This window comes from Lucilia sericata, unplaced genomic scaffold (assembly GCF_015586225.1).
Source record: "Lucilia sericata isolate MDLA Ls3-8-SP2 unplaced genomic scaffold, ASM1558622v1 Contig000526F_arrow, whole genome shotgun sequence".
Lineage (NCBI taxonomy): Eukaryota > Metazoa > Arthropoda > Insecta > Diptera > Calliphoridae > Lucilia > Lucilia sericata.
Genome location: NW_023994538.1, coordinates 154,294 through 181,230, shown reverse-complemented (window position 1 = coordinate 181,230; position 26,937 = coordinate 154,294). Strand labels below are relative to the sequence as shown.

General features: G+C 31.7%; 4 protein-coding genes across 5 annotated transcripts in view; 1 reads left to right on the top strand and 3 right to left on the bottom strand.

The window, feature by feature from the left end:
• Positions 1–9,405, bottom strand: part of LOC119605843 (annexin B11) — a 39,262-nt gene extending 29,857 nt beyond the window's left edge. Inside the window, exon 1 of one of the 2 annotated variants that reach the window (XM_037959168.1) lies at positions 9,055–9,405. The gene's annotated coding sequence lies outside the window, so the exon portion shown is untranslated. The remainder of the gene's footprint in view (positions 1–9,054) is intronic. The other variant, XM_037959166.1, reaches the window with a different exon arrangement.
• Positions 595–6,101, top strand: LOC119605849 (pickpocket protein 28-like). Its single transcript, XM_037959173.1, has 10 exons — positions 595–752; positions 817–1,017; positions 1,075–1,192; positions 1,252–1,400; positions 1,464–1,591; positions 4,735–4,823; positions 4,880–5,465; positions 5,524–5,679; positions 5,743–5,838; positions 6,082–6,101. Exons 1-10 carry the CDS (start codon positions 595–597, stop codon positions 6,099–6,101), a joined length of 1,701 nt encoding a protein of 566 aa, XP_037815101.1.
• Positions 9,406–9,679: 274 nt separating the features above from the next.
• Positions 9,680–26,723, bottom strand: LOC119605854 (scoloptoxin SSD14). Its single transcript, XM_037959177.1, has 11 exons — positions 26,581–26,723; positions 25,508–26,523; positions 23,701–23,897; positions 23,124–23,645; positions 22,299–22,498; positions 13,076–13,193; positions 12,864–13,012; positions 12,586–12,793; positions 11,931–12,519; positions 11,681–11,868; positions 9,680–9,859 (listed from the first exon to the last, which is right to left on the bottom strand). Exons 1-4 carry the CDS (start codon positions 26,651–26,653, stop codon positions 23,135–23,137), a joined length of 1,797 nt encoding a protein of 598 aa, XP_037815105.1. The 5' UTR covers positions 26,654–26,723; the 3' UTR covers positions 9,680–9,859; positions 11,681–11,868; positions 11,931–12,519; positions 12,586–12,793; positions 12,864–13,012; positions 13,076–13,193; positions 22,299–22,498; positions 23,124–23,134.
• Positions 9,755–22,426, bottom strand: LOC119605848 (pickpocket protein 28-like). Its single transcript, XM_037959172.1, has 7 exons — positions 22,299–22,426; positions 13,076–13,193; positions 12,864–13,012; positions 12,586–12,793; positions 11,931–12,519; positions 11,807–11,868; positions 9,755–9,859 (listed from the first exon to the last, which is right to left on the bottom strand). Exons 1-7 carry the CDS (start codon positions 22,424–22,426, stop codon positions 9,755–9,757), a joined length of 1,359 nt encoding a protein of 452 aa, XP_037815100.1.
• Positions 26,724–26,937: the final 214 nt, after the last annotated feature.

Here is a 26,937-nt window from a genome sequence, read left to right as displayed (position 1 = left end):
AGTTCTAGTTCAGTTCTAGTTCACTTCTAGTTCAGTTCTAGTTCGGTTCTAGTTCGGTTCTAGTTCAGTTCTAGTTCAGTTTTAGTTCAGTTTTAGTTCAGTTTTAGTTCAGTTCTAGTTCAGTTCTAATTCAGTTCTAGTTCAGTTCTAGTTCAGTTCTATTTCAATTCTAGTTCAGTTCTAGTTTAGTTCTAGTTCAGTTTTAATTAAGTTCTAGTTTAGTTCTAATTAATTTCTAGTTCAGTTCTATTGTAGTGTTTTTTTTAGTTCTTGTTCGGCTCATGTCAATTTCTTCTTTTATTCACACTGACATATCTAGTGGTACTGACAATGATATCCTTATGTTTTTAACCTTTAGCATATGATTCCTGTTGAATTTAATTATATTCAAGGAAGTAAATGTTCGATTTTTAATTAGCATTAAATGATGAAGAAAACTATCATTAAAGTATACTTTATATAATGAAATTTGAAACACGCCCTATTTAACCATTAAGAACATTGTCATATAAATAACAATTAAATCCTTTAAAAAAAATCATTCAACGTAAAACAATTGATTAGAAAATATATAATAGGAAACCTCTCTACAAAATGGAAGCGAAATCAAATAAAACTTATATTCATAAACCAAAGTCAAAACTGCTGCCCCTACATACATATTTTAAAGAAAATATGAAAAGATTTTTAATTGAAACCTCTTTGAATGGCTTAAAATATATAATAGATGTACATCGTAATATATGGGAAAGGTAAGTGGTACAAAAGTTTTAAAATGAATTGAAAATTTGAGAAATTAATTTTGATGTTTTTAAGGGGTTATTATTTGATATCATTTTCTATTGTATTTACTGCTGGCTTATATATGGCTATATATTTTTTACAAAAATGGCAAAATACTCCGGTTATTATAAGCATGAGTTCCAAAGCCACTTCTATACAGGATGTTCCATTTCCGGCCGTAACATTTTGTAATATGAATCAGGCATTAGCCAGTAGAGTTGATGATATAGAACCGTAAGTAGTTATTTTCGAATTTGCTTTTAAATATAAATAATTAAATTGCTATTTTAGAGACACCCCGGACTATGCCATGCTGCAGAAGATCTGTTTTCAACATTATAATTATTCACGCTATAAGGACTTTAAGCCCCGATTTAAAGGAGATAATTTGGTGCGTTTTATCTTAAAGGTAATATATTGGCAGAAACAAACAATTATTATTATTTAAATTCATTTCTAAAATTTCAGAATACCCAAAGTTGTAGTGACATGATTATTTATTGCAAATTTGGCCCGAATGAAGAAACCTGTACCGATCTATTTCGGGAAATTCTCTTAGATGAGGGTATTTGTTGTGTCTTTAATCAGTTACATCCATTTTATCTGTATAAAGGAGAGTGAGTATTTTAATTTAAAATTACTGATAGGTATTTCGACTTCTATAAATGTATCTGTTATAGATATGAGTTTATACGAGACTATACTTCTTCTAACGGTCGTACCAGTATTCCGGTAAATTGGAACTTAGAAGATGGTTATGAGGATGGTGATGATTTACCAAAAAGTTATTATCCCAGAAAAGCCGCAGGTAAAATTTAGAACTGAACTAGAATTTAACTAGAACTGATCCTGAACTGAACAAGAACTGAACTAGAACTGAACTAAAACTGAACTAGAACTGAATTAGAACTGAACTAGAACTCAACTAGAACTCAACTAGAACTCAACTAGAACTCAACTAGAACTGAACTGAACTAGAACTGAACTAGAACTGAACTAGAACTGAACTAGAACTGAACTAGAACTGAACTAGAACTAAACTAGAACTGAACTAGAACTGAACTAGAACTGAACTAGAACTGAACTAGAACTGAACTAGAACTAAACTAGAACTGAACTAGAAGTCAACTAGAACTGAACTAGAACTAAACTAGAACTGAACTAGAACTAAACCAGAACTGAACTAGAACTGAACTAGAACTGAACTAGAACTGAACTAGAACTGAACTAGAACTGAACTAGCACTGAACTAGAACTGAACTAGAACTGAACTAGAACTGAACTAGAACTAAACTAGAACTAAACTAGAACTGAACTAGAAATCAACTAGAACTGAAATGGAACTGAACTAGAACTGAACTAGAACTGAACTAGAACTGAACTAGAACTGAACTAGAACTGAACTAGAACTGAACTAGAACTGAACTAGAACTGAACTAGAACTGAACTAGAACTGAACTAGAACTGAACTAGAACTGAACTAGAACTGAACTAGAACTGAACTAGAACTGAACTAGAACTGAACTAGAACTGAACTAGAACTGAACAAGAACTGAACTAGAACTGAACTAGAACTAAACTAGAACTGAACTAGAACTGAACTGAACTGAACTAGAACTGAACTAGAACTGAACTAGAACTGAACTAGAACTGAACTAGAACTGAACTAGAACTGAACTAGAACTGAACTAGAACTGAACTAGAACTGAACTAGAACTGAACTAGAACTGAACTAGAACTGAACTAGAACTGAACTAGAACTAGAACTGAACTAGAACTGAACTAGAACTGAACTAGAACTGAACTAGAACTGAACTAGAACTGAACTAGAACTGAACTAGAACTGAACTAGAACTGAACTAGAACTGAACTAGAACTGAACTAGAACTGAACTAGAACTGAACTAGAACTGAACTAGAACTGAACTAGAACTGAACTAGAACTGAACTAGAACTGAACTAGAACTGAACTAGAACTGAACTAGAACTGAACTAGAACTGAACTAGAACTGAACTAGAACTGAACTAGAACTGAACTAGAACTGAACTAGAACTGAACTAGAACTGAACTAGAACTGAACTAGAACTGAACTAGAACTGAACTAGAACTGAACTAGAACTGAACTAGAACTGAACTAGAACTGAACTAGAACTGAACTAGAACTGAACTAGAACTGAACTAGAACTGAACTAGAACTGAACTAGAACTGAACTAGAACTGAACTAGAACTGAACTAGAACTGAACTAGAACTGAACTAGAACTGAACTAGAACTGAACTAGAACTGAACTAGAACTGAACTAGAACTGAACTAGAACTGAACTAGAACTGAACTAGAACTGAACTAGAACTGAACTAGAACTGAACTAGAACTGAACTAGAACTGAACTAGAACTGAACTAGAACTGAACTAGAACTGAACTAGAACTGAACTAGAACTGAACTAGAACTGAACTAGAACTGAACTAAACTGAACTAGAACTGAACTAGAACTGAACTAGAACTGAACTAGATCTGAACTAGAACTGAACTAGAACTAGAACTGAACTGAACTAAAACTAGAACTGAACTAGAACTGAACTAGAACTGAACTAGAACTGAACTAGAACTGAACTAGAACTGAACTAGAACTGAACTAGAACTGAACTAGAACTGAACTAGAACTGAACTAGAACTGAACTAGAACTGAACTAGAACTGAACTAGAATTGAACTAGAACTGAACTAGAACTGAACTAGAACTGAACTAGAACTGAACTAGAACTGAACTAGAACTGAACTAGAAATGAACTAGAACTGAACTAGAACTGAACTAGAACTGAACTAGAACTGAACTAGAACTGAACTAGAACTGAACTAGAACTGAACTAGAACTGAACTAGAACTGAACTAGAACTGAACTAGAACTGAACTAGAACTGAACTAGAACTGAACTAGAACTGAACTAGAACTGAACTAGAACTGAACTAGAACTGAACTAGAACTGAACTAGAACTGAACTAGAACTGAACTAGAACTGAAATAGAACTGAACTAGAACTGAACTAGAACTGAACTAGAACTGAACTAGAACTGAACTAGAACTGAACTAGAACTGAACTAGAACTGAACTAGAACTGAACTAGAACTGAACTAGAACTGAATAGAACTGAACTAGAACTGAACTAGAACTGAACTAGAACTGAACTAGAACTGAACTAGAACTGAACTAGAACTGAACTAGAACTGAACTAGAACTGAACTAGAACTGAACTAGAACTGAACTGAACTACTAGAACTGAACTAGAACTGAACTAGAACTGAACTAGAACTGAACTAGAACTGAACTAGAACTGAACTAGAACTGAACTAGAACTGAACTAGAACTGAACTAAAACTGAACTAGAACTGAACTAGAACTGAACTAGAACTGAACTAGAACTGAACTAGAACTGAACTAGAACTGAACTAGAACTGAACTAGAACTGAACTAGAACTGAACTAGAATTGAACTAGAACTGAACTAGAACTGAACTAGAACTGTACTAGAACTGAACTAGAACCGAACTAGAACCGAACTAGAACTGAACTAGAAACTGAACTAGAACTGGACTAGAACTGACTAGAACTGAACTAGAACTGAACTAGAACTGAACTAGAACTGAACTAGAACTGAACTAGAACTGAACTAGAACTGAACTAGAACTGAACTAGAACTGAACTAGAACTGAACTAGAACTGAACTAGAACTGACTAGAACTGAACTAGAACTGAACTAGAACTGATCTAGAACTTAACTAGAACTGAACTAGAACTGAACTAGAACTGAACTAGAACTGTACTAGAACTGAACTAGAACTGAACTTGAATTGAACTGAGCTAGAACTTATTTAGAACTGACCTAGAACTGAGCTAGAACTGAACAAACACTGAACTAGAACTGAATTTTAAACAAATTATAAATATATTCATTAGGTTCCGGAGTATCAATGGGGCTTACAGTGGTGTTGAATGCAGAACTAGATGAGTACTATTGTTCTTCAACAAATGGACCAGGATTTAAGGTACTTTTTGTTGAATTAATAAACATATATAATTTTAATAAAATTTAACCTTTTAGATGTTACTCTACAATCCCGTCGATGCTCCCCACATGAGAGACACCGGTTTGCCTATAATGTTGGGTCATCAAACCCGTGTACGTATTAATCCCAAACGCATGGAATCTTTATCTTCGCTACGCAGTACCAATCCCAAAGATCGTCAGTGTTACTTTTCGAGTGAGAAGAATCTACTCTATTTTAAGTACTATACTAGACGTAATTGTGAAATGGAGTGTGATTCAAAACAAATGTTTAGACGTTGCAATTGTGTACCCTATCATATGCCGAAAATATATGCCAATGCCACAACCTGTTTTCTCAATCAAATGGATTGTGTGGTGGAAACTGAACGTTTGATCTTGGATCCAAGTAATTTAAAATGTAAAGAAGATTGTTTATCGGGTTGCCATGATTTAAGTTATTACCCGGATATGTTTGTAACACCTTTGGCCTCTAGAGATTTTAATTTACAAGATCCCTTTTTTCGTAATATTTCTAAGGAAGTAATGCATAAGAATTTAGCTCTCGTGCAGATATATTATAGAGATAACTTCTTTCGCGGTAATACTAAGGTACCCTATACAGGATTTACGGAATTCTTATGTAAGTTCTTTTGGAAAAAATATCGTTTTAGTATTGATTTTATAATTTATTTAATTAGCTCAAACTGGTGGTGTTATGAGTTTAATGGTGGGTTTCAGTGTCATTTCTATAGCTGAGATGTTTTACTTTATATTCCTTAAACCTTTTTTCGATATGTTTAAGAGAAGAAATCCTTTGCTGTTGGAGAGCAAGGATAATGTTCAAAATGTAGTAAGTTTTTAAAGTGGTAATATTTAAAGGATTTTTATTATTTTTTAATGAAAATTTCAGGTTTCAGCAAAAAATAATTTAAATCAACAAATGTTATTTAAACGCCGCAAAAACTTAAACAATCGTGTTATGAATTGGAATAGTAATGAATTGAAAAAATATCGCAATGACAAATATTAAAAGCAAAATTTAATTCAAAATTTAATAGCACCATATAGATTTAAAAGAAAAATCTATATTATTATTAAAAAAATCATTGGAAAAGCTTTAAATGCACTAACAATTTTAAACAATTCACAACAAGTTATAATTTATAGTAGTTTTGTTACTGAACAGATCTTCTATCTGTTTGACATGCATTATAATTTACACAAATCTTATTAATTTAAAAAAAATATATTTTTAGACATTAACGCAATTGCATAAATTATTGAGTAATTAAATATAAAATACTCAGACAAAATTATTCTAAACACATCCCATTAAGATTCCAATAAAGTTAATAATAAATAGAAATAAAAACAATATTTTTCCCACACATAAAAAAAAAATTTCACGATCGATGAGTTTTCTATAACAAATTTCTCGATCGATAAATTTTCTATTGAAAATTTCACGATCGATGAGTTGTTTTATAGCTAATTTCACTATCAATAAGTTTTCTGTAGAAAATTTAACTATCGATGAGGTTTCTATAGAAAATTTCACGATCAATAAGATTTCTGTAGAAAATTTCACGATCGATAAGTTTTCTACAGAAAATTTCTCGATAGATGGATAAGTTTTCTATAGAAAATTTGTCGCTCAATAAGTTTTCTATAGAAAATTGGTCGATGGATAAGTTTTCTAAAGAAAATTGGTAGATCAATAAGTTTTCTATAGAAAATTTGTCGATTGATAAGTTGTCTATAAAAAATTTGTCGATCAATAAGTTTTCTATAAAAAATTTGTCGATCAATAAGTTTTCTATAGAAAATTTGTCGATGGATAAGTTTTCTATAGAAAATTTTTCGATGGATAAGTTTTCTATAGAAAATTTGTCGATGGATAAGTTTTCTATAGAAAATTTGTCGATGGAAAAGTTTTCTATAGAAAATTTGTCGATGGATAAGTTTTCTATAGAAAATTTGTCGACGGATAAGTTTTCTATAGAAAATTTGTCGACGGATAAGTTTTCTATAGAAAATTTGTCGATGGATAAGTTTTCTATAGAAAATTTGTCGATGGATAAGTTTTCTATAGAAAATTTGTCGATGGATAAGTTTTCTATAGAAAATTTGTCGATGGATAAGTTTTCTATAGAAAATTTGTCGATGGATAAGTTTTCTATAGAAAATTTGTCGACGGATAAGTTTTCTATAGAAAATTTGTCGATGGATAAGTTTTCTATAGAAAATTTGTCGATGGATAAGTTTTCTATAGAAAATTTGTCGATGGATAAGTTTTCTATAGAAAATTTGTCGTTGGATAACTTTTCTATAGAAAATTTGGATATGTTTTCTACAGAACATTTGGATAAGTTTTCTATGGAAAGTTTGTCGTTGGATAAGTTTTCTATAGAAAATTTGTCGTTGGATAAGTTTTCTATAGAAAGTTTGTCGTTGGATAAGTTTTCTATAGAAAATTTGTCGTTGGATAAGTTTTCTATAGAAAGTTTGTCGTTGGATAAGTTTTCTATAGAAAATTTGTCGTTGGATAAGTTTTCTATAGAAAGTTTGTCGTTGGATAAGTTTTCTATTGAAAATTTGTCGTTGGATAAGTTTTCTATAGAAAATTTGTCGTTGGATAAGTTTTCTATAGAAAATTTGTCGTTGGATAAGTTTTCTATAGAAAGTTTGTCGTTGGATAAGTTTTCTATAGAAAATTTGTCGTTGGATTAGTTTTCTATAAAAAATTTGTCGTTGGATTAGTTTTCTATAGAAAATTTGTCGATCAATAAGTTTTCTATAGAAAATTTGTCGATGGATAAGTTTTCTATAGAAAGTTTGTCGTTGGATAAGTTTTCTATAGAAAATTTGTCGTTGGATAAGTCTTCTATAGAAAGTTTGTCGTTGGATAAGTTTTCTATAGAAAATTTGTCGTTGGATAAGTTTTCTATAGAAAATTTGTCGTTGGATTAGTTTTCTATAAAAAATTTGTCGTTGGATTAGTTTTCTATAGAAAATTTGTCGATCAATAAGTTTTCTATAGAAAATTTTTCGATGTATAAGTTATCTAAAGAAAATTGGTAGATCAATAAGTTTGCTGTAGAAAATTTGTCGACGGATAAGTTTTCTATAAAAAATTTGTCGATCAATAAGTTTCCTATAGAAATTTTGTCGATCAATAAGTTTTCTAAAGAAAATTGGTAGATTAATAAGTTTTCTGTAGAAAATTTGTCGATGGATAAGTTTTCTACAGAAAATTTCTCGATGGATAGGTTTTCTATAGAAAATTTGTCGATCAATAAGTTTTCTTTAGAAAATTTGTCGGTCAATAAGTTTTCTATAGAAAATTTGTCGATCAATAAGTTTTCTATAGAAAATTTGACGATTAATAAGTTTTCTATAGAAAATTTGACGATTAATAAGTTTTCTATAGAAAATTTGACGATCAATAAGTTTTCTATAGAAAATTTCTCGATGGATAAGTTTTCTATAGAAAATTTGTCGATCAATAAGTTTTCTATAGACAATTTGACGATCAATAAGTTTTCTATAGAAAATTTGACGATCAATAAGTTTTCTATAGAAAATTTGTCGATGGATAAGTTTTCTATAGAAAATTTGTCGATGGATAAGTTTTCTATAGAAAATTTGTCGTTGGATAAGTTTTCTATAGAAAGTTTGTCGTTGGATAAGTTTTCTATAGAAAATTTGTCGATGGATAAGTTTTCTATAGAAAATTTGTCGTTGGATAAGTTTTCTATAGAAAATTTGTCGTTGGATAAGTTTTCTATAGAAAATTTGTCGTTGGATAAGTTTTCTATAGAAAATTTGTCGTTGGATAAGTTTTCTATAGAAAATTTGTCGTTGGATAAGTTTTCTATAGAAAATTTGTCGTTGGATAAGTTTTCTATAGAAAATTTGTCATTGGATAAGTTTTCTATAGAAAATTTGTCATTGGATAAGTTTTCTATAGAAAATTTGTCATTGGATAAGTTTTCTATAGAAAATTTGTCGGTGGATTTGTCGATTTATACTCCAAATCTTGAATACCACTATTAGTTATTACTCGTTTCATTAGCTTTTTACCTAAAACCACTCGTTTCACAAGTTCAATACGATTTAACCAATAATTGCATGACTCTTTAAAAAGCACGACTGGGTTTAAATTAACATTCCAAATGCATACAACAACATATAGTACCCAATAGGTAGTTTTCCAAATATAATATTACCTTTGAATAATACTGGATGGTGAAAGTGTATGTACTATGTATGACGTATGTACGTAAGATTTGAACACCCACTTGATTTTAATCTTTTTGCCCGTAACAATTTATACGCACTATTTATTCACTTGGATTAGAGATTATTTTCTTACAATTAAGAAAAGATATTTAATTTCTTTTATTTATTTTTCTTTAGGGAAAATTTATTTTAGTAAAAGATAAATTGACTTTAATTAAAACACAAAAGCACACTTTATTGTGAAGTAAAAATTATACTTTTTATATAGACTTTTCGTCACGTCAATAAACCGGCCGCTAAATTGTAGCTGTTTCGTCAACAAGTATAGAAACACGACTGAATTGAAATATATCGGGGAGAGAAAAAGATACTCTACTGGCTATCCAACAGGTTGTTTGGTGTTGGATAATGTTGCCACTGGCCAAACAAAATTTGGATGGGGGAAATACAAACGTGAGCTGACATAAAAATCTCACTCCGTGAGAGAGTAGCCATATAATTGGTACTCTTTTGGGGCAATTTGGGGTATATATAATTGAACTAAAAATATTTTTTTCCTGATATTATCTTCTAAATAATCTGAATTTTTAATAAATTTCATATGTTTTCTTAATGTTTACAGTTTTCCACTATTTATTTAATATTTCCATTAAGTTTCATATGTTTTTCACAAAAAATAATTTCTATTCAGGGTACATAATTTGGATGTTCAAAATGTTGTGTATAAGGCGGCAACTTTGTCCCAGATAAAACATTCGGTGGCGCTACGGGATAGCGATATTTGGAGTTGGTCTGAAAAAAAAATAAAAAAATTTGTTCGGTTTTCTACAAAAATTAATTGAATGATAAGTTTTATAAATTTATCGATCCACAAATTTTATAAAGAAAATTTATCGATTTACAAAACTAACTTTTCAATCGACACTTTCACTAAAGAAAACTCTTCAATCGGCATATTTTCTAAAGAAAACTTATCAATCGACAAATTTTCTATAGAAAACTAATCCATCTACAAATTTTCTATAGAAAACTTATCCATCGACAAATTTTCTATAGAAAACTTATCCATCGACAAATTTTCTATAGAAAACTTATCCATCGACAAATTTTCTATAGAAAACTTATCCATCGACAAATTTTCTATAGAAAACTTATCCATCGACAAATTTTCTATACAAAACTTATCCATCGACAAATTTTCTATACAAAACTTATCCATCGACAAATTTTCTATAGAAAACTTATCCATCGACAAATTTTCTATAGAAAACTTATCCATCGACAAATTTTCTATAGAAAACTTATCCATCGACAAATTTTCTATAGAAAACTTATCCATCGACAAATTTTCTATAGAAAACTTATCCATTGACAAATTTTCTATAGAAAACTTATCCATTGACAAATTTTCTATAGAAAACTTATCCATTGACAAATTTTCTATAGAAAACCTATTGTTCTACGAATTTTCTATAGAAAATTTATCCAACGACAAATTTTCTATAGAAAACTTAGCCATCGACAAATTTTCTATAGAAAACTTATCCATCGACAAATTTTCTATAGAAAACTTATCCATCGACAAATTTTCTATAGAAAACTTATCCATCGACAAATTTTCTATAGAAAACTTATCCATCGACAAATCTTCTATAGAAAACTTATCCATCGACAAATTTTCTATAGAAAACTTATCCATCGAAAAATGTTATATAGAAAACTTATCCATCGACAAATTTTCTATAGAAAACTTATCCATCGACAAATTTTCTATAGAAAACTTATCCATCGACAAATTTTCTATAGAAAACTTATCCATCGATAAATTTTCTATAGAAAACTTATCCATCGACAAATTTTCTATAGAAAACTTATCCATCGACAAATTTTCTATAGAAAACTTATCCATCGACAAATTTTCTATAGAAAACTTATCCATCGACAAATTTTCTATAGAAAACTTATCCATCGACAAATTTTCTATAGAAAACTTATCCATCGACAAATTTTCTATAGAAAACTTATCCATCGACAAATTTTCTATAGAAAACTTATCCATCGACAAATTTTCTATAGAAAACTTATCCATCGACAAATTTTCTATAGAAAACTTATCCATCGACAAATTTTCTATAGAAAACTTATCCATCGACAAATTTTCTATAGAAAACTTATCCATCGACAAATTTTCTATAGAAAACTTATCCATCGACAAATTTTCTATAGAAAACTTATCCATCGACAAATTTTCTATAGAAAACTTATCCATCGACAAATTTTCTATAGAAAACTTATCCATCGACAAATTTTCTATAGAAAACTTATCCATCGACAAATTTTCTATAGAAAACTTATCCATCGACAAATTTTCTATAGAAAACTTATCCATCGACAAATTTTCTATAGAAAACTTATCCATCGACAAATTTTCTATAGACAACTTATCCATCGACAAATTTTCTATAGACAACTTATCCATCGACAAATTTTCTATAGAAAACTTATCCATCGACAAATTTTCTATAGACAACTTATCCATCGACAAATTTTCTATAGAAAACTTATCCATCGACAAATTCATGAGTTTAACATTAAATTAAAAAGTTTTCTTACATTTCCATATTCTTGCATTTCATATTCCATATCATCAGCTGGTTTTATCTCGATTACATCTACGATATTTTTATTGAAAAATTTCCTCCAAGCGTAAATTATTGGTTTAATAACAAAAAAATATACCATCTCCACCAATGATATAATACTAAAGCCCATCATAAGACCCATAATACCACCAGTTTGTGCTGAAAAAGAAAATCCATAAAATAAACAAAATCATCTAAAAAGTACATAAACTCTTTCTCACATAAAAATTCCGTTAAACCCATATAGGGAGTTTTGATATTGCCTCGATAATAATTTTGTGGGAAAAAGATTTTCAACATGGCAAAATTATTATTAAGACTTTCCTTAGACATATTGCGAAAAAATGGACTTCTAACTTGAAAACCTTCATTATCGAGAGGTGTAAAGAAAGCTTTTGGAAAATAGGAAAGATCATTACAACTGGCCAGACAATTTCTTTTGCATTTTAAACGTTTAGGATCCACGAAATCTTTTTCAGCTTCCACCACACAATTGAAGTGGCGAACGTTACATTCGGTAACGTTTTGCCACAATTTAGGCATATGATATGGAATACAGTTACATTCCTCCAACATATAGAAGGCATCACATTCCATTTCGCAATTGCGACGGGTATAATAGCGGAAATAATACAGGGGATACTCGTCACTATAGTAGCATTGGCGCTCCTTGGGTTTAGAAGATGTACGAAGACCCTCAACGGCTTCTTCTTTTAAAGAGGTTACACGAAAATTGGTCTGATAACCCAGGGCAATGGACAAACCGGTTTCCTTAACATGTGGTGTATCAATAGGATTGTGAAAAGAGACCTGAGGATAAATATAAAAACATTATTTTATATCTAGTTTATATTTAGCACCTGAATTTCAAATGACCTTAAACCCTGGACCATTTGTTGAAGAACAATAGTAATTATCTATATCTCCATTAAGAACTATTGTCAAACCATTAGACATACCCTCGCCTAAAGAGGCACGAGGATAATAACTATTAGGCAATTCTTTGGGATATCCTTTCCCGGGGCTCCAGTCTAGAGGTATAGTCTGACCATTAAAAGAGGTATAATCTTGTATCATATAATATCTATATTAATGGGAGATTCCAAAAAAAAAATAATTAGATCTAAAAATTCTTATAAGATTTCCTTGCTTACTCTCCCTTATACAGCATAAATGGATGAACCATATTAAAGGAACAGCACAAACCCTCATCTAAGAGAACTTCCCGAAATAAGTCAGTACAAACTCTTTTAGTGTTTCCATATATACAATACACCACCATATGTTCACAAGGTTGACCATTCTGAAATTGATTGCATAAAATAATGAAATTTTTATTTTTATTAATTTCTTAAGTGCATTTTACCTTAACAATAAATCTAGAAAAGCTGTTGCCTTTAGGGAATGGTTTCGTGTGGGCAAATGAAGAATAATTTAGTTCTTGAAAGCATAGTTTTTGCAGCATGGCATAATTCAACGATTGACTGCAAGGCGAGAAAATAATTAGATGGATTAAAACAAATTTAAAGAATTTAAAAATGTTGAAATATTCTTCAGAACTAAACTAAAACCGAACTGAACAAGAACAGAAATAGAACTGAACTAAACTAGACTTGAACTGGAACAAAACTAGAACTAAAACTGAACTAGAACTGAACTAGAACTGAACTAGAACTGAACTAGAACTGAACTAGAACTGAACTAGAACTGAACTAGAACTGAATTAGAACTGAACTAGAACTGAACTAGAACTGAACTAGAACTGAACTAGAACTGAACTAGAACTGAACTAGAACTGAACTAGAACTGAACTAGAAATGAACTAGAACTGAACTAGAACAGAACTGAACTAGAACTGAACTAGAACTGAATTAGAACTGAATTAGAACTGAACTAGAACTGAACTAGAACTGAACTAGAACTGAACTAGAACTGAACTAGAACTAAACAAGAACTGAACTAGAACTGAACAAGAACTGAACTAGAACTGAACTAGAACTGCACTAGAACTGAACTAGAACTAAACAAGAACTGAACTAGAACAGAACTGAACTAAAACTGAACTAGAACTGAATTAGAACTGAACTAGAACTGAACTAGAACTGATCTAGAACTGAACTAGAACTGAACTAGAACTAGAACTGAACTAGAACTGAACTAGAACTGAACTAGAACTGAACTAGAACTGAACTAGAACTGAACTAGAACTGAACTAGAACTGAACTAGAACTGAACTAGAACTGAACTAGAACTGAACTAGAACTGAACTAGAACTGAACTAGAACTGAACCTAGAACTGAACTAGAACTGAACTAGAACTGAACTAGAACTGAACTAGAACTGAACTGAACTAGAACTGAACTAGAACTGAACTAGAACTGAACTAGAACTGAACTAGAACTGAACTAGAACTGAACTAGAACTGAACTAGAACTGAACTAGAACTGAACTAGAACTGAACTAGAACTGAACTAGAACTGAACTAGAACTGAACTAGAACTCAACTAGATCTGAACTAGAACTGAACTAGAACTGAACTAGAACTGAAAAAGAACTGAACTAGAACTGAACTAGAACTGGACTAGAACTGAATTAGAACTGAATTAGAACTGAATTAGAACTGAACTAGAACTGAACTAGAACTGAACTAGAACTGAACTAGAACTGAACTAGAACTGAAGTAGAACTGAACTAGACTGAACTAGAACTAGAACTGAACTAGAACTGAACTAGAACTGAACTAGAACTGAACTAGAACTGAACTAGAACTGAACTAGAACTGAACTAGAACTGAACTAGAACTGAACTAGAACTGAACTAGAACTGAACTAGAACTGAACTAGAACTGAACTAGAACTGAACTAGAACTGAACTAGAACTGAACTAGAACTGAACTAGAACTGAACTAGAACTGAACTAGAACTAGAACTGAACTAGAACTGAACTAGAACTGAACTAGAACTGAACTAGAACTGAACTAGAACTGAACTAGAACTGAACTAGAACTGAACTAGAACTGAACTAGAACTGAACTAGAACTGAACTAGAACTAAACTAGAACTGAACTAGATCTGAACTAGAACTGAACTAGAACTGATCTAAAGCCGATATAAAACTGAACTTGAATTGAACTTTATCAAAATATTAACTAAACTTTCCTGCACTTCTTACGTTTCCACAAAAAATTTAACTTACTCCTTTTGTTATTTTAACAACTTTTTCTAACATACATAAATACATACATATTTGCACTTTGAGTTCTTTCACTAAACTTACGAACTTTTTACTTTTTTTAAATAAAGCTTTCTAAAGCTCTTTGGGATGACCTCACACAACTCACTTCTTAATCTCATTCCTTTTAATCCACTCACGCACGTTATTGTTATCCCACTTACTCCCTCTTCGAGAATAACAACAAACACACAAAACTATATGCAACTGAGTACTAGCGACAACAACAACAACGATTATTTGCACTTTGCTTTTAGTTTTCTAGAAATTTCTGAAGTGTTCGGTGATTCGCGTTCGTTTAATTAATTAAAAGGTCCTATCAAAAGTGAAGAAATTGCAAATATTTTTACATAATTATTTAGTTTAAATGTTGTTTAATATTCGTGTGTAAAAATATCGTTAAAAAATTTCAAGTAAATTAGTTAAATTCTGTTAAATAAAATTTGCAAGTTTTTGCCGGTCGGTAATACTCGTTATGTTGCTTTAGTTTGGCCATTTGTTCGTTTGTATATAAAGTGTTTGTTTGTGTGAATGTGTATTGTTGGAGAGAAATGAAAAGAATGAAAGTAACGAAAAGGTTTAATAAAAGGCTTTAAGTGCAAAAAGAGTCAAAATAAAGTTAAAAAAGCTTTTATGTGCATTGAAAAAATAAAAAAATAAAGTCCAAATCGTTAAAAAAAGCTTTGAGAAAGAGAAATAAAAATGTTAGAATAAATCACATATCAAATTAAATTGTTAACAAGAAAAGGAAACAAGTGGTGAATAGGTGAGTTGTTGATTTCATTTATTTTACATTATTTTTAATTATATGTTATATATAATTTAATAAAAAAATTAGATATCATGAAAAGAAAATTTATAGAAATTTTATATAATTTTTAAAATTTTTTTCTTTACATCGAAAATTTTCTATAACATTTTTTTATTCTATTCTACATATCTGTTCTATTAAAACAAATTTTTGATCAATAACTGAACTAGAACTGAACTGAACTAGAACTGAACTAGAACTGCACTAGAACTGAACTAGAACTGAACTAGAACTGAACTGGAACTGAACTAGAACTGCACTAGAACTGAACTAGAACTGAACTTGAACTGAACTGGAACTGAACTAGAACTGAACTTGAACTGAACTAGAACTGAACTAGAACTGAACTAGAACTGAACTAGAACTGAACTAGAACTGAACTTGAACTGCACTAGAACAGAACTAGAACTGAACTAGAACTGAACTAGAACTGAACTAGAACTGAACTAGAACTGAACTTGAACTGCACTTGAACTGCACTAGAACTGAACTAGAACTGAACTAGAACTGAACTAGAACTGAACTAAAACTGAACTAGAACTGAACTGAACTAGAACTGAACGAGAATTAAACTAGAACTGAACCAGAACTGAACTAGAACTTAATTAGAATTCAACAGGAAGAAAATATTAATTCAACTACCCTGCACTTGTTCTTATCCACCAAAAAAAAAAAAAAATGAATTAACTCTTTTTATTATTTTAACAACTTTTTCTTACATGCATATTTGCACTCTCATTTCCTTCACGAAACTAACGACCCTTTTACTCTTTTAAATAAAGATTTCTTACTACTCCCCATACCACCCCACACTTCTCTCTTTTTAATCTCTTTCTTTTTAATCCACTCACGCAAGGTTTTGTTATCCCACTAACTCCCTCTTCGAGAATAACAACAAACACACATAACTTTATGCAACTGAGTACTAACGACAACAACAACAACAACGATTACTTGCATTTTGCTTAGTTTTCTCTAAATTTCTGAAGTGTTCGGTTGTTCGGTGATTCGCGTTCGTTTAATTAATTAATAAATCCTATTAAAAGTTAATAAATTGCAAATATTTTTACATAATTATTTAGTTTAAATGCTGTTTAAGATTCGTGTGTAAAAATATCGTTAAAATATGTAAAGTAAATTAGTTAAATTCTGTTGAATAAAATTTGCAATTTTTTGCCGGTCGGTAATACTCGTTATGTTGCTTTAGTTTGGCCATTTGTTCGTTTGTATATAAAGTGTTTGTTTGTGTGAATGTGTATGGTTCGTTGGTTGGTCGCCTGTTTAGGGGAATAGCGAAAGAGAAATAAAAAGAAGGAAAGTAACGAAAAGGTTTAAGAAAGGGCTTTAAGTGCAAAAAGAGTCAAAATAAAGTTAATAAAGCTTTTATGTGCATTGAAAAAATAAAAAGAGGAAATAAAGTTCAAATCGCTAAAAAAGGTTTGAGAAAGAGAAATAAAAATGTTCTTAGAATAAATCACATAAAATGAAATTGTTTACAAGAAAAGGAAACAAGTGGTGAATAGGTGAGTGGTTGATTTCTTTTATTTTACATTATTTTTAATTATACATAATTCTGTGTTATAAATATTATAAATTATTAAAAAAATTAGTTATCATGTAAAGAAAATTTATAGAAATTTTATATAATTTTTAAAATTTTTTCTTTACATCGAAAATTTTCTATAAATTTTTTTGTTCTATTCTACGTATATATTCTACTAAAACTAATTTTTGATCCATAACTGAACTAGAACTGAACTAGAACTGAACAACAAACTGAACTAGAACTGAACAACAAACTGAACTAGAACTGAACTAGAACTGAATTAGAACTGAACTAGAACTGAACAAAAAACTGAACTAGAACTGAACTAGAACTGAACTAGAACTGAACTAAAACTGAACTAGAACTGAACTAGAACTGAACTGGAACTGAACTAGAACTGAACTAGAACTGAACTAGAACTGAACTAGACCTGAACTAGAACTGAACTAGAACTGAACTAGAACTGAACTAGAACTGAACTAGAACTGAACTAGAACTGAACTAGAACTGAACTAGAACTGAACTAGAACTGAACTAGAACTGAACTAGAACTGAACTAGAACTGAACTAGAACTGAACTAGAACTGAACTAGAACTGAACTAGAACTAGAAATGAACTAGAACTGAACTAGAACTAGAAATGAACTAGAACTGAACTAGAACTGAACTAGAACTGAACTAGAACTAGAACTGAACTAGAACTGAACTAAAACTGAACTAGAACTGAACTAGAACTGAACTAGAACTGAACTAGAACTCAACTAGAACTGAACTAGAACTGAACTAGAACTAGAACTGAACTAGAACTGAACTAGAACTGAACTAGAACTGAACTAGAACTGAACTAGAACTGAACTAGAACTGAACTAGAACTGAACTAGAACTGAACTAGAACTGAACTAGAACTGAACTAGAACTGAACTAGAACTGAACTAGAACTGAACTAGAACTGAACTAGAACTGAACTAGAACTGAACTAGAACTGAACTAGAACTGAACTAGAACTGAACTAGAACTGAACTAGAACTGAACTAGAACTGAATTAGAACTGAACTAGAACTGAACTAGAACTGAACTAGAACTGAACTAGAACTGAACTAGAAATGAACTAGAACTGAATTAGAACTGGAACTGAACTAGAGCTGAACTAGAACTGAACTAGAACTGAACTAGAACTGAACTAGAACTGAACTAGAACTGAACTAGAACTAAACTAGAACTGAACTAGAACTGAACTAGAACTGAACTAGAACTGAACTAGAACTGAACTAGAACTGAACTAGAACTGAACTAGAACTGAACTAGAACTGAACTAGAACTGAACTAGAACTGAACTAGAACTGAACTAGAACTGAACTAGAACTGAACTAGAACTGAACTAGAACTGAACTAGAACTGAACTAGAACTGAACTAGAACTGAACTAGAACTGAACTAGAACTGAACTAGAACTGAACTAGAACTGAACTAGAACTGAACTAGAACTGAACTAGAACTGAACTAGAACTGAACTAGAACTGAACTAGAACTGAACTAGAACTGAACTAGAACTGAACTAGAACTGAACTAGAACTGAACTAGAACTGAACTAGAACTGAACTAGAACTGAACTAGAACTGAACTAGAACTGAACTAGAACTGAACTAGAACTGAACTAGAACTGAACTAGAACTGAACTAGAACTGAACTAGAACTGAACTAGAACTGAACTAGAACTGAACTAGAACTGAACTAGAACTGAACTAGAACTGAACTAGAACTGAACTAGAACTAGAACTGAACTAGAACTGAACTAGAACTGAACTAGAACTGAACTAGAACTGAACTAGAACTGAACTAGAACTGAACTAGAACGAAGAAACTGAACTAGAACTGAACTAGAACTGAACTAGAACTGACTAGAACTGAACTAGAACTGAACTAGAACTGAACTAGAACTGAACTAGAACTGAACTAGAACTGAACTAGAACTGAACTAGAACTGAACTAGAAACTGAACTAGAACTGAACTAGAACTGACTAGAACTGAACTAGAACTGAACTAGAACTGAAGCTAGAACTGAACTAGAACTGAACTAGAACTGAACTAGAACTGAACTAGAACTGAACTAGAACTGAACTAGAACTGAACTAGAACTGAACTAGAACTGAACTAGAACTGAAACTAGAACTGAACTAGAACTGAACTAGAACTGAACTAGAACTGAACTAGAACTGAACTAGAACTGAACTAGAACTGAACTAGAACTGAACTAGAACTGAACTAGAACTGAACTAGAACTGAACTAGAACTGAACTAGAACTGAACTAGAACTAGAACTGAACCAGAACTGAACTAGAACTGAACTAGAACTGAACTAGAACTGAACTAGAACTGAACTAGAACTGAACTAGAACTGAACTAGAACTGAACTAGAACTGAACTAGAACTGAACTAGAACTGAACTAGAACTGAACTAGAACTGAACTAGAACTGAATTAGAACTGAACTAGAACTGAACTAGAACTGAACTAGAACTGAACTAGAACTGAACTAGAACTGAACTAGAACTGAACTAGAACTGAACTAGAACTGAACTAGAACTGAACTAGAACTGAACTAGAACTAAACTAGAACTGAACTAGAACTGAACTAGAACTGCACTAGAACTAAACTGAACTAGAACTGAACTAGAACTGAACAAGAACTAAACTAGAACTCAACTGGAACTAAACTAGAACTGAACTAGAACTAAATTAGAACTGAACCAGAACTGAACTAGAACTTAATTAGAAATGAACAGGAAGAAAATATTAACTCAATTATCCTGCACTTGTTCTTATCCACAAAAAAAAGAATTAACTCCTTTTGTTATTTTAACAACTTTTTCTTACATGCATATGTGCACTCTCATTTCCTTCACGAAACTAACGACCCTTTTACTCTTTTAAATAAAGATTTCTTACTACTCCCCATACCACCCCACACTTCTCTCTTTTTAATCTATTTCTTTTTAATCCACTCACGCACGTTATTGTTATCCCACTTACTCCCTCTTCGAAAATAACAACAAACGCACATAACTTTATGCAACGGAGTACTAACGACAACAACAACAACAACGATTACTTGCATTTTGCTTTTAGTTTTCTAGAAATTTCTGAAGTGTTCGGTTGTTTGGTGATTCGCGTTCGTTTAATTAATTAAAAGGTCCTATTAAAAGTGAAGAAATTGCAAATATTTTTACATAATTATTTAGTTTAAATGTTGTTTAATATTCGTGTGCAAAAATATCGTTAAAAAATTTCAAGTAAATTAGTTAAATTTTGTTGAATACGAATGTAATTTTATGCCGTTCGTTGCGTTACTTTAGTTTGGCCATTCGTTAGTTTGTGTAAATATTTGTGTGAATGTGAATGTGTATGGTTGGTTGGTCGCTTGTTTAGGGAACTAGCGAAAAAGACATAAAAAGAATGCAAGTAAAGAAAAGGTTTAAGAAAAAGCTTTAGAAAAAAGAATAAAAAGAGGCAATATAAAGTTTAATAAGCTTTTATGTGCATTGAAAAAAATATAAAGAGGAAATAAAGCACATATCTTTACAAAAGCTCTACAAAAGAGAAATAAAAAAATTATATCACATACACACATATAAAATTAAATTGTTTACAGAACGGAAACAAGTGGTGAATAGGTGAGATATTAATTTCATTGATTATAATTTTATACACAAAAGTAAATTATAATAAAAATAAATATTATCGAAATTTTTTTTATAATTATGGAATAATTAAACAAAAACTATTACAGATTTTTCATAAAAAGAAAAATTGAATTAAAATTTATCTAAAATGTTGCATATAAAAAATGAGGAGTTATTAAAAATTTTAAATAAAATTATAATTTTATTGAAAATGTTTACATAAAAATCTAGTTCAGTTTTAACTCTGTTCCAGTTGTGTTCTAGTTCAGTTCTAGTTCAGTTCTAGTTCAATTCTAGTTCAGTTCTAGTTCAGTTCTAGTTCAGTTCTAGTTCAGTTCTAGTTCAGTTCTAGTTCAGTTCTAGTTCAGTTCTAGTTCAGTTCTAGTTCAGTTCTAGTTCAGTTCTAGTTCAGTTCTAGTTCAGTTCTAGTTCAGTTCTAGTTCAGTTCTAGTTCAGTTCTAGTTCAGTTCTAGTTCAGTTCTAGTTCAGTTCTAGTTCAGTTCTAGTTCAGTTCTAGTTCAGTTCTAGTTCAGTTCTAGTTCTGGTTCAGTTCTAGTTCTGGTTCAGTTCTAGTTCAGTTCTGGTCCAGTTCTAGTTCAGTTCTAGTTCAGTTCTAGTTCAGTTCTAGTTCTAGTTCAGGTCTAGTTCAGTTCTAGTTCAGATCTATTTCAGTTCTAGTTCAGTTCTAGTTCAGTTCTAGGTCAGTTCAGTTCTAGTTCAGTTCTGTTCAGTTCTAGTTCAGTTCAGTTTTAGTTCAGTTCTAGTTCAGTTTTAGTTCAGATCTATTTCAGTTCTAGTTCAGTTCTAGTTCAGTTTTAGTTTCAGTTCTATTTCAGTTCTAGTTCAGTTCTAGTTCAGTTCTAGTTCAGTTCTAGTTCAGTTCTAGTTCAGTTCTAGTTCAGTTCTAGTTCAGTTCTAGTTCAGTTCAGTAGTTCTAGTTCAGTTCTAGTTCAGTTCTAGTTCAGTTCTAGTTCAGCTCTAGTTCAGTTCTAGTTCAGTTCTAGTTCAGTCTAGTTCAGTTCTAGTTCAGTTCTAGTTCAGTTCTAGTTCAGTTCTAGTTCAGTTCTAGTTCAGTTCTAGTTCAGTTCTAGTTTCAGTTCTAGTTCAGTTCTAGTTCAGTTCTAGTTCAGTTCTAGTTCAGTTCTAGTTCAGTTCTAGTTCAGTTCTAGTTCAGTTCTAGTTCAGTTCTAGTTCAGTTCTAGTTCAGTTCTAGTTAGTTCTAGTTCAGTTCTAGTTCAGTTCTAGTTCAGTTCTATTCACTTTTAGTTGGAGGTTGTTTTATAATTTTTATCAAAATTTTTACAATATTTTATTGAACTTACACATCGAAATTCTTGACTTTGCTATACTGCGCTTGATTCATATTACAAATGGTGATGGCCGGAAAAGGTTCGTTGTTATAAATGAAGTTTGAGGACTCATAACCGTCATTACCGGTGAGGTTTGCCATTTGTCCCAAATATTTATAGCAAAATTGAGGGAATTATACAAAGCAGCTATAAAGCAACCAAGGAATAATAATCTGTAAATGAAAAAGAAAATCAATAAAGTAATGTAGCAATTGATTTCTTTAAAGGAGTAGTCGGATTTGTAGGTTGTTTGAATTAGTTATAAAAGCCACAAAATATGTTGAAATCAGGAGATCCGGCAGATGCTAATAATTACTTTTCCCATATGGTTAAATATTTAAAAGACAAATATTTTAAACCATTCAATACAGTATTTCTAAGAAATTCATTAGTTATCTCGCTATAGTACACCAATAGACGCCATAGAACTCCTGGCTGTTTATTAGAGTTGTTGATATAATTATTGCGATGCATTTTTTCAGGAAATGTTTTAAGATTGAGGATTAAAGGAAAACTATTAGTAACTGTTTAGTTTAACTTTTATTAGGAGTTTTATACAAGTTATGTAAGGTTTATTTTAATTAATTAGTGAAACTTTATAAGACGCTTGTGTTATAATTATTATTTACATAAATATTAAATGATATGTAAGTGAATAACCTAAATAGTGTCTTCCTGTATTTAAACACTATTTATAGGCTCTAAACGGTTATACTCGGAAATGTATTGTATGTATTAATTACATATAATACATACTTTCATTAAAGGTAAACATTTTATAAAAAATTGAACACTTACATTGTACCTTATTAAAACCCATCAACACCTCCTTCTTTTCGATAATCAGCATTTGCCAGTACAACGCCCTCTTCCACTTTTTCCACCCCACAGACGGCTGTACATTTTCGTCTTATTCTTTCCGTCTGATGACCTCTTGCTTCTAAATCTCCTATAACTTGTTGAAAAACTCCGTATTCATATTCTAATATATTTGGCACCAACTGATGATGAAAACGTGGTTCATCTATAGCTTGTTTTATATTTTGTTGCTGCCATAGTACTCGTATCAAAATTTGCACTAAAGTAGATATAATACGAGAGCCCCCGGCTGCACCCACTACCAGTCTTACATCTCCCGTCTCTTTATGAGTAACAATTAGTGGAACCATGGAAGACATGGGCTGTTTTTGTGCTTTAAGTTGATTTATGCCCTCAATATTGGGTAGATTGAAATAATTTTCAAAATTCTCAATGGTAAAATCGGATATGGCATTGTTGAAAAGTATACCACTGCGAGGACCCATGCGCCCGCTTCCAAAGCTATAAGTAAATGAGGTGTTTTCATAAATACCTTTGGTAAAAAGCTTTTACTTACTAATAATTTATTGAGCTGGTTGCAGAAACCGCATCACCATTTGGTGCTAATACGGAAATTTGGGCGGTACCATGGTCCGGTGTCGGTGTTAGTTTAACCGTAGATCCATAATGTTCGGGATCTTCAAATGTTTTTAAATCATCTATTAAAAGGGTTATGTTTTTAATAGAATCTGAATGGAATAGATTTTCCAGCACCTGCAATGGCAAAATAAATTCGGAACAAATATCACTTTGGATTTGATAAGGCTCAGAACAAGTTATGTTCTAGTTCAGTTTTAGTTCCGTTCTAGTTCCGTTCTAGTTCTAGTTCAGTTCTAGTTCAGTTCAGTTCTAGTTCTAGTTCAGTTCTAGTTCAGTTCTTGTTCAGTTCTAGTTCAGTTCTAGTTCAGTTCTAGTTCAGTTCTAGTTCTGTTCTAGTTCAGTTCTAGTTCAGTTCTAGTTCAGTTCTAGTTCAGTTCTAGTTCAGTTCTAGTTCAGTTCTAGTTCAGTTCTAGTTCAGTTCTAGTTCAGTTCTAGTTCAGTTCTAGTTCAGTTCTAGTTCAGTTCTAGTTCAGTTCTAGTTCAGTTCTAGTTCAGTTTCTAGTTCAGTTCTAGTTCAGTTCTAGTTCAGTTCTAGTTCAGTTCTAGTTCAGTTCTAGTTCAGTTCTAGTTCAGTTCTAGTTCAGTTCTAGTTCAGTTCTAGTTCAGTTCTAGTTCAGTTCTAGTTCAGTTCTAGTTCAGTTCTAGTTCAGTTCTAGTTCAGTTCTAGTTCAGTTCTAGTTCAGTTCTAGTTCAGTTCTAGTTCAGTTCTAGTTCAGTTCTAGTTCAGTTCTAGTTCAGTTCTAGTTCAGTTCTAGTTCAGTTCTAGTTCAGTTCTAGTTCAGTTCTAGTTCAGTTCTAGTTCAGTTCTAGTTCAGTTCTAGTTCAGTTCTTCTAGTTCAGTTCTAGTTCAGTTCTAGTTCAGTTCTAGTTCAGTTCTAGTTCAGTAGTTCTAGTTCAGTTCTAGTTTAGTTCTAGTTCAGTTCTAGTTCAGTTCTAGTTCAGTTCTAGTTCAGTTCAGTTCTAGTTCAGTTCTAGTTCAGTTCTAGTTCAGTTCTAGTTCAGTTCTAGTTCAGTTCTAGTTCAGTTCTAGTTCAGTTCTAGTTCAGTTCTAGTTCAGTTCTAGTTCAGTTCTAGTTCAGTTCTAGTTCAGTTCTAGTTCAGTTCTAGTTCAGTTCTAGTTCAGTTCTAGTTCAGTTCTAGTTCAGTTCTAGTTCAGTTCTAGTTCAGTTCTAGTTCAGTTCTAGTTCAGTTCTAGTTCAGTTCTAGTTCAGTTCAAGTTCAGTTCTAGTTCAGTTCTAGTTCAGTTCTAGTTCAGTTCTAGTTCTAGTTCAGTTCTAGTTCAGTTCTAGTTTAGTTCTAGTTCAGTTCTAGTTTAGTTCTAGTTCAGTTCTAGTTCAGTTCTAGTTTAGTTCTAGTTCAGTTCTAGTTCAGTTCTAGTTCAGTTCTAGTTCAGTTCTAGTTCTAGTTCAGTTCTAGTTCAGTTCTAGTTCAGTTCTAGTTCAGTTCTAGTTCAGTTCTAGTTCAGTTCTAGCTCAGTTCTAGTTCAGTTCTAGTTCAGTTCTAGTTCAGTTCTAGTTCAGTTCTAGTTCAGTTCTAGTTCAGTTCTAGTTCAGTTCTAGTTCTAGTTCAGTTCTAGTTCAGTTCTAGTTCAGTTCTAGTTCAGTTCTAGTTCAGTTCTAGTTCAGTTCTAGTTCAGTTCTAGTTCAGTTCTACTTCAGTTCTAGTTCAGTTCTAATTCAGTTCTAGTTCAGTTCTCTAAACTATTATTTATCCTTACAACTTACCTCCTGATCCATCTCAGAATCGTAATGCCAACGTTTGACAAAACCGAACTTTAAAGCCTCCACTATGCGATGAACTTCCAAGGATCCAAATTCTTTAACAGACGACAATTTACCCTTAAACTTCTGCAAAATTTGCATAATAAAACCCACAACATGACCACTTGCAGGAGCTGGAGGTAGATGCACATAATAAGGCTCTAAGTCCAGGGCAATTGAATCCTTTATAACCGCTTTAAAACTCTTTAAATCTTCTAATTTTATCCAAGAACCCATTTCACTTAAATCCTTTACAATTAAAGACGACAGTGTACCATTGTAAAATGTTAGAGGACCTTCTTCTTGCAGTAATTTATAAGTGGCACAAACTTCTTGAGGTATACTTATATGATAACCTTCTCTATAAAATAAATTAGTCTTGGGATCCACAAACATTGCAGCTAACAATTTATCTTTTCTAATCATTTCCTCATTTAAAAATAAAGCATCACGTTGATGACGTGTAAGTTGATAGCCTTGATAACATAACTCCAATGTGGGTTGTAGGAGATAGGACCAAGGTAGTGAACCGTATTGGTGGTGAGCCTCATAATATGCTGCCACTTCTCCGGGCACTGCTATGGAATATACAGATTTAGCAAATGTGGAGGCGTTATATTGCGACTTCAACTTTTCCAAATTAATATTTAAAGGAGCTCTTTCTCTGCCTATTATAGAGATGGCTTTCTTTTCCTGACGTCTGTAGTATGTCATTATAACACCACCTCCTAAGCCCATACTTTGCATGGTAACCAAACCATTGCACAATAGGGTGGCAATTGCGGAATCAATGGCATTACCTTTATGTTGTAGAATAACACTTCCTATATTGCTGCAGATATTTTTATCTGAACATACAGCCGCCTTTTCATATACATGTAAAATGGAGCCAGAAGGTGGTTGTGGCACTTCAACATTTGGAGGTATTAAGGCAGATGATTTGGGGAAGGTAAATTTCTTCTGCTCATCTTTCAAAAAAGCTGTAAATATTTTGTTAATGTTTTAATTTTAATGAGGGATATAAATTGAGATCTTACCTTGTTTTTGTATATTATTAAAGACATAAAAAGCTAAACTTAAAACTAAACCCAGTAAAAATTTTAACCACATTTTAGAAATAAATTTGTTATTTCGATGTTTAACTTTTAGTAGTGAAGAAGAAATACCTTTTCTGTATTCTTCACTTGAAGAAACCAAGCCTGCGCATTTGTGAAAATAATTGTATTTGTTTTGTTTTTATTATTGGTTGACCGAGCCAGTATTTTAACAGAAAATCGATTTTCGGATATTCATTACCGATGTGTGCAGTTGCGGAGTTACCAACAGTAACTCTTTTTGAAATCATAATATAATTTATTGTCTGGTAACATTGTAGCGTTGAGGGGTTGTTGTCA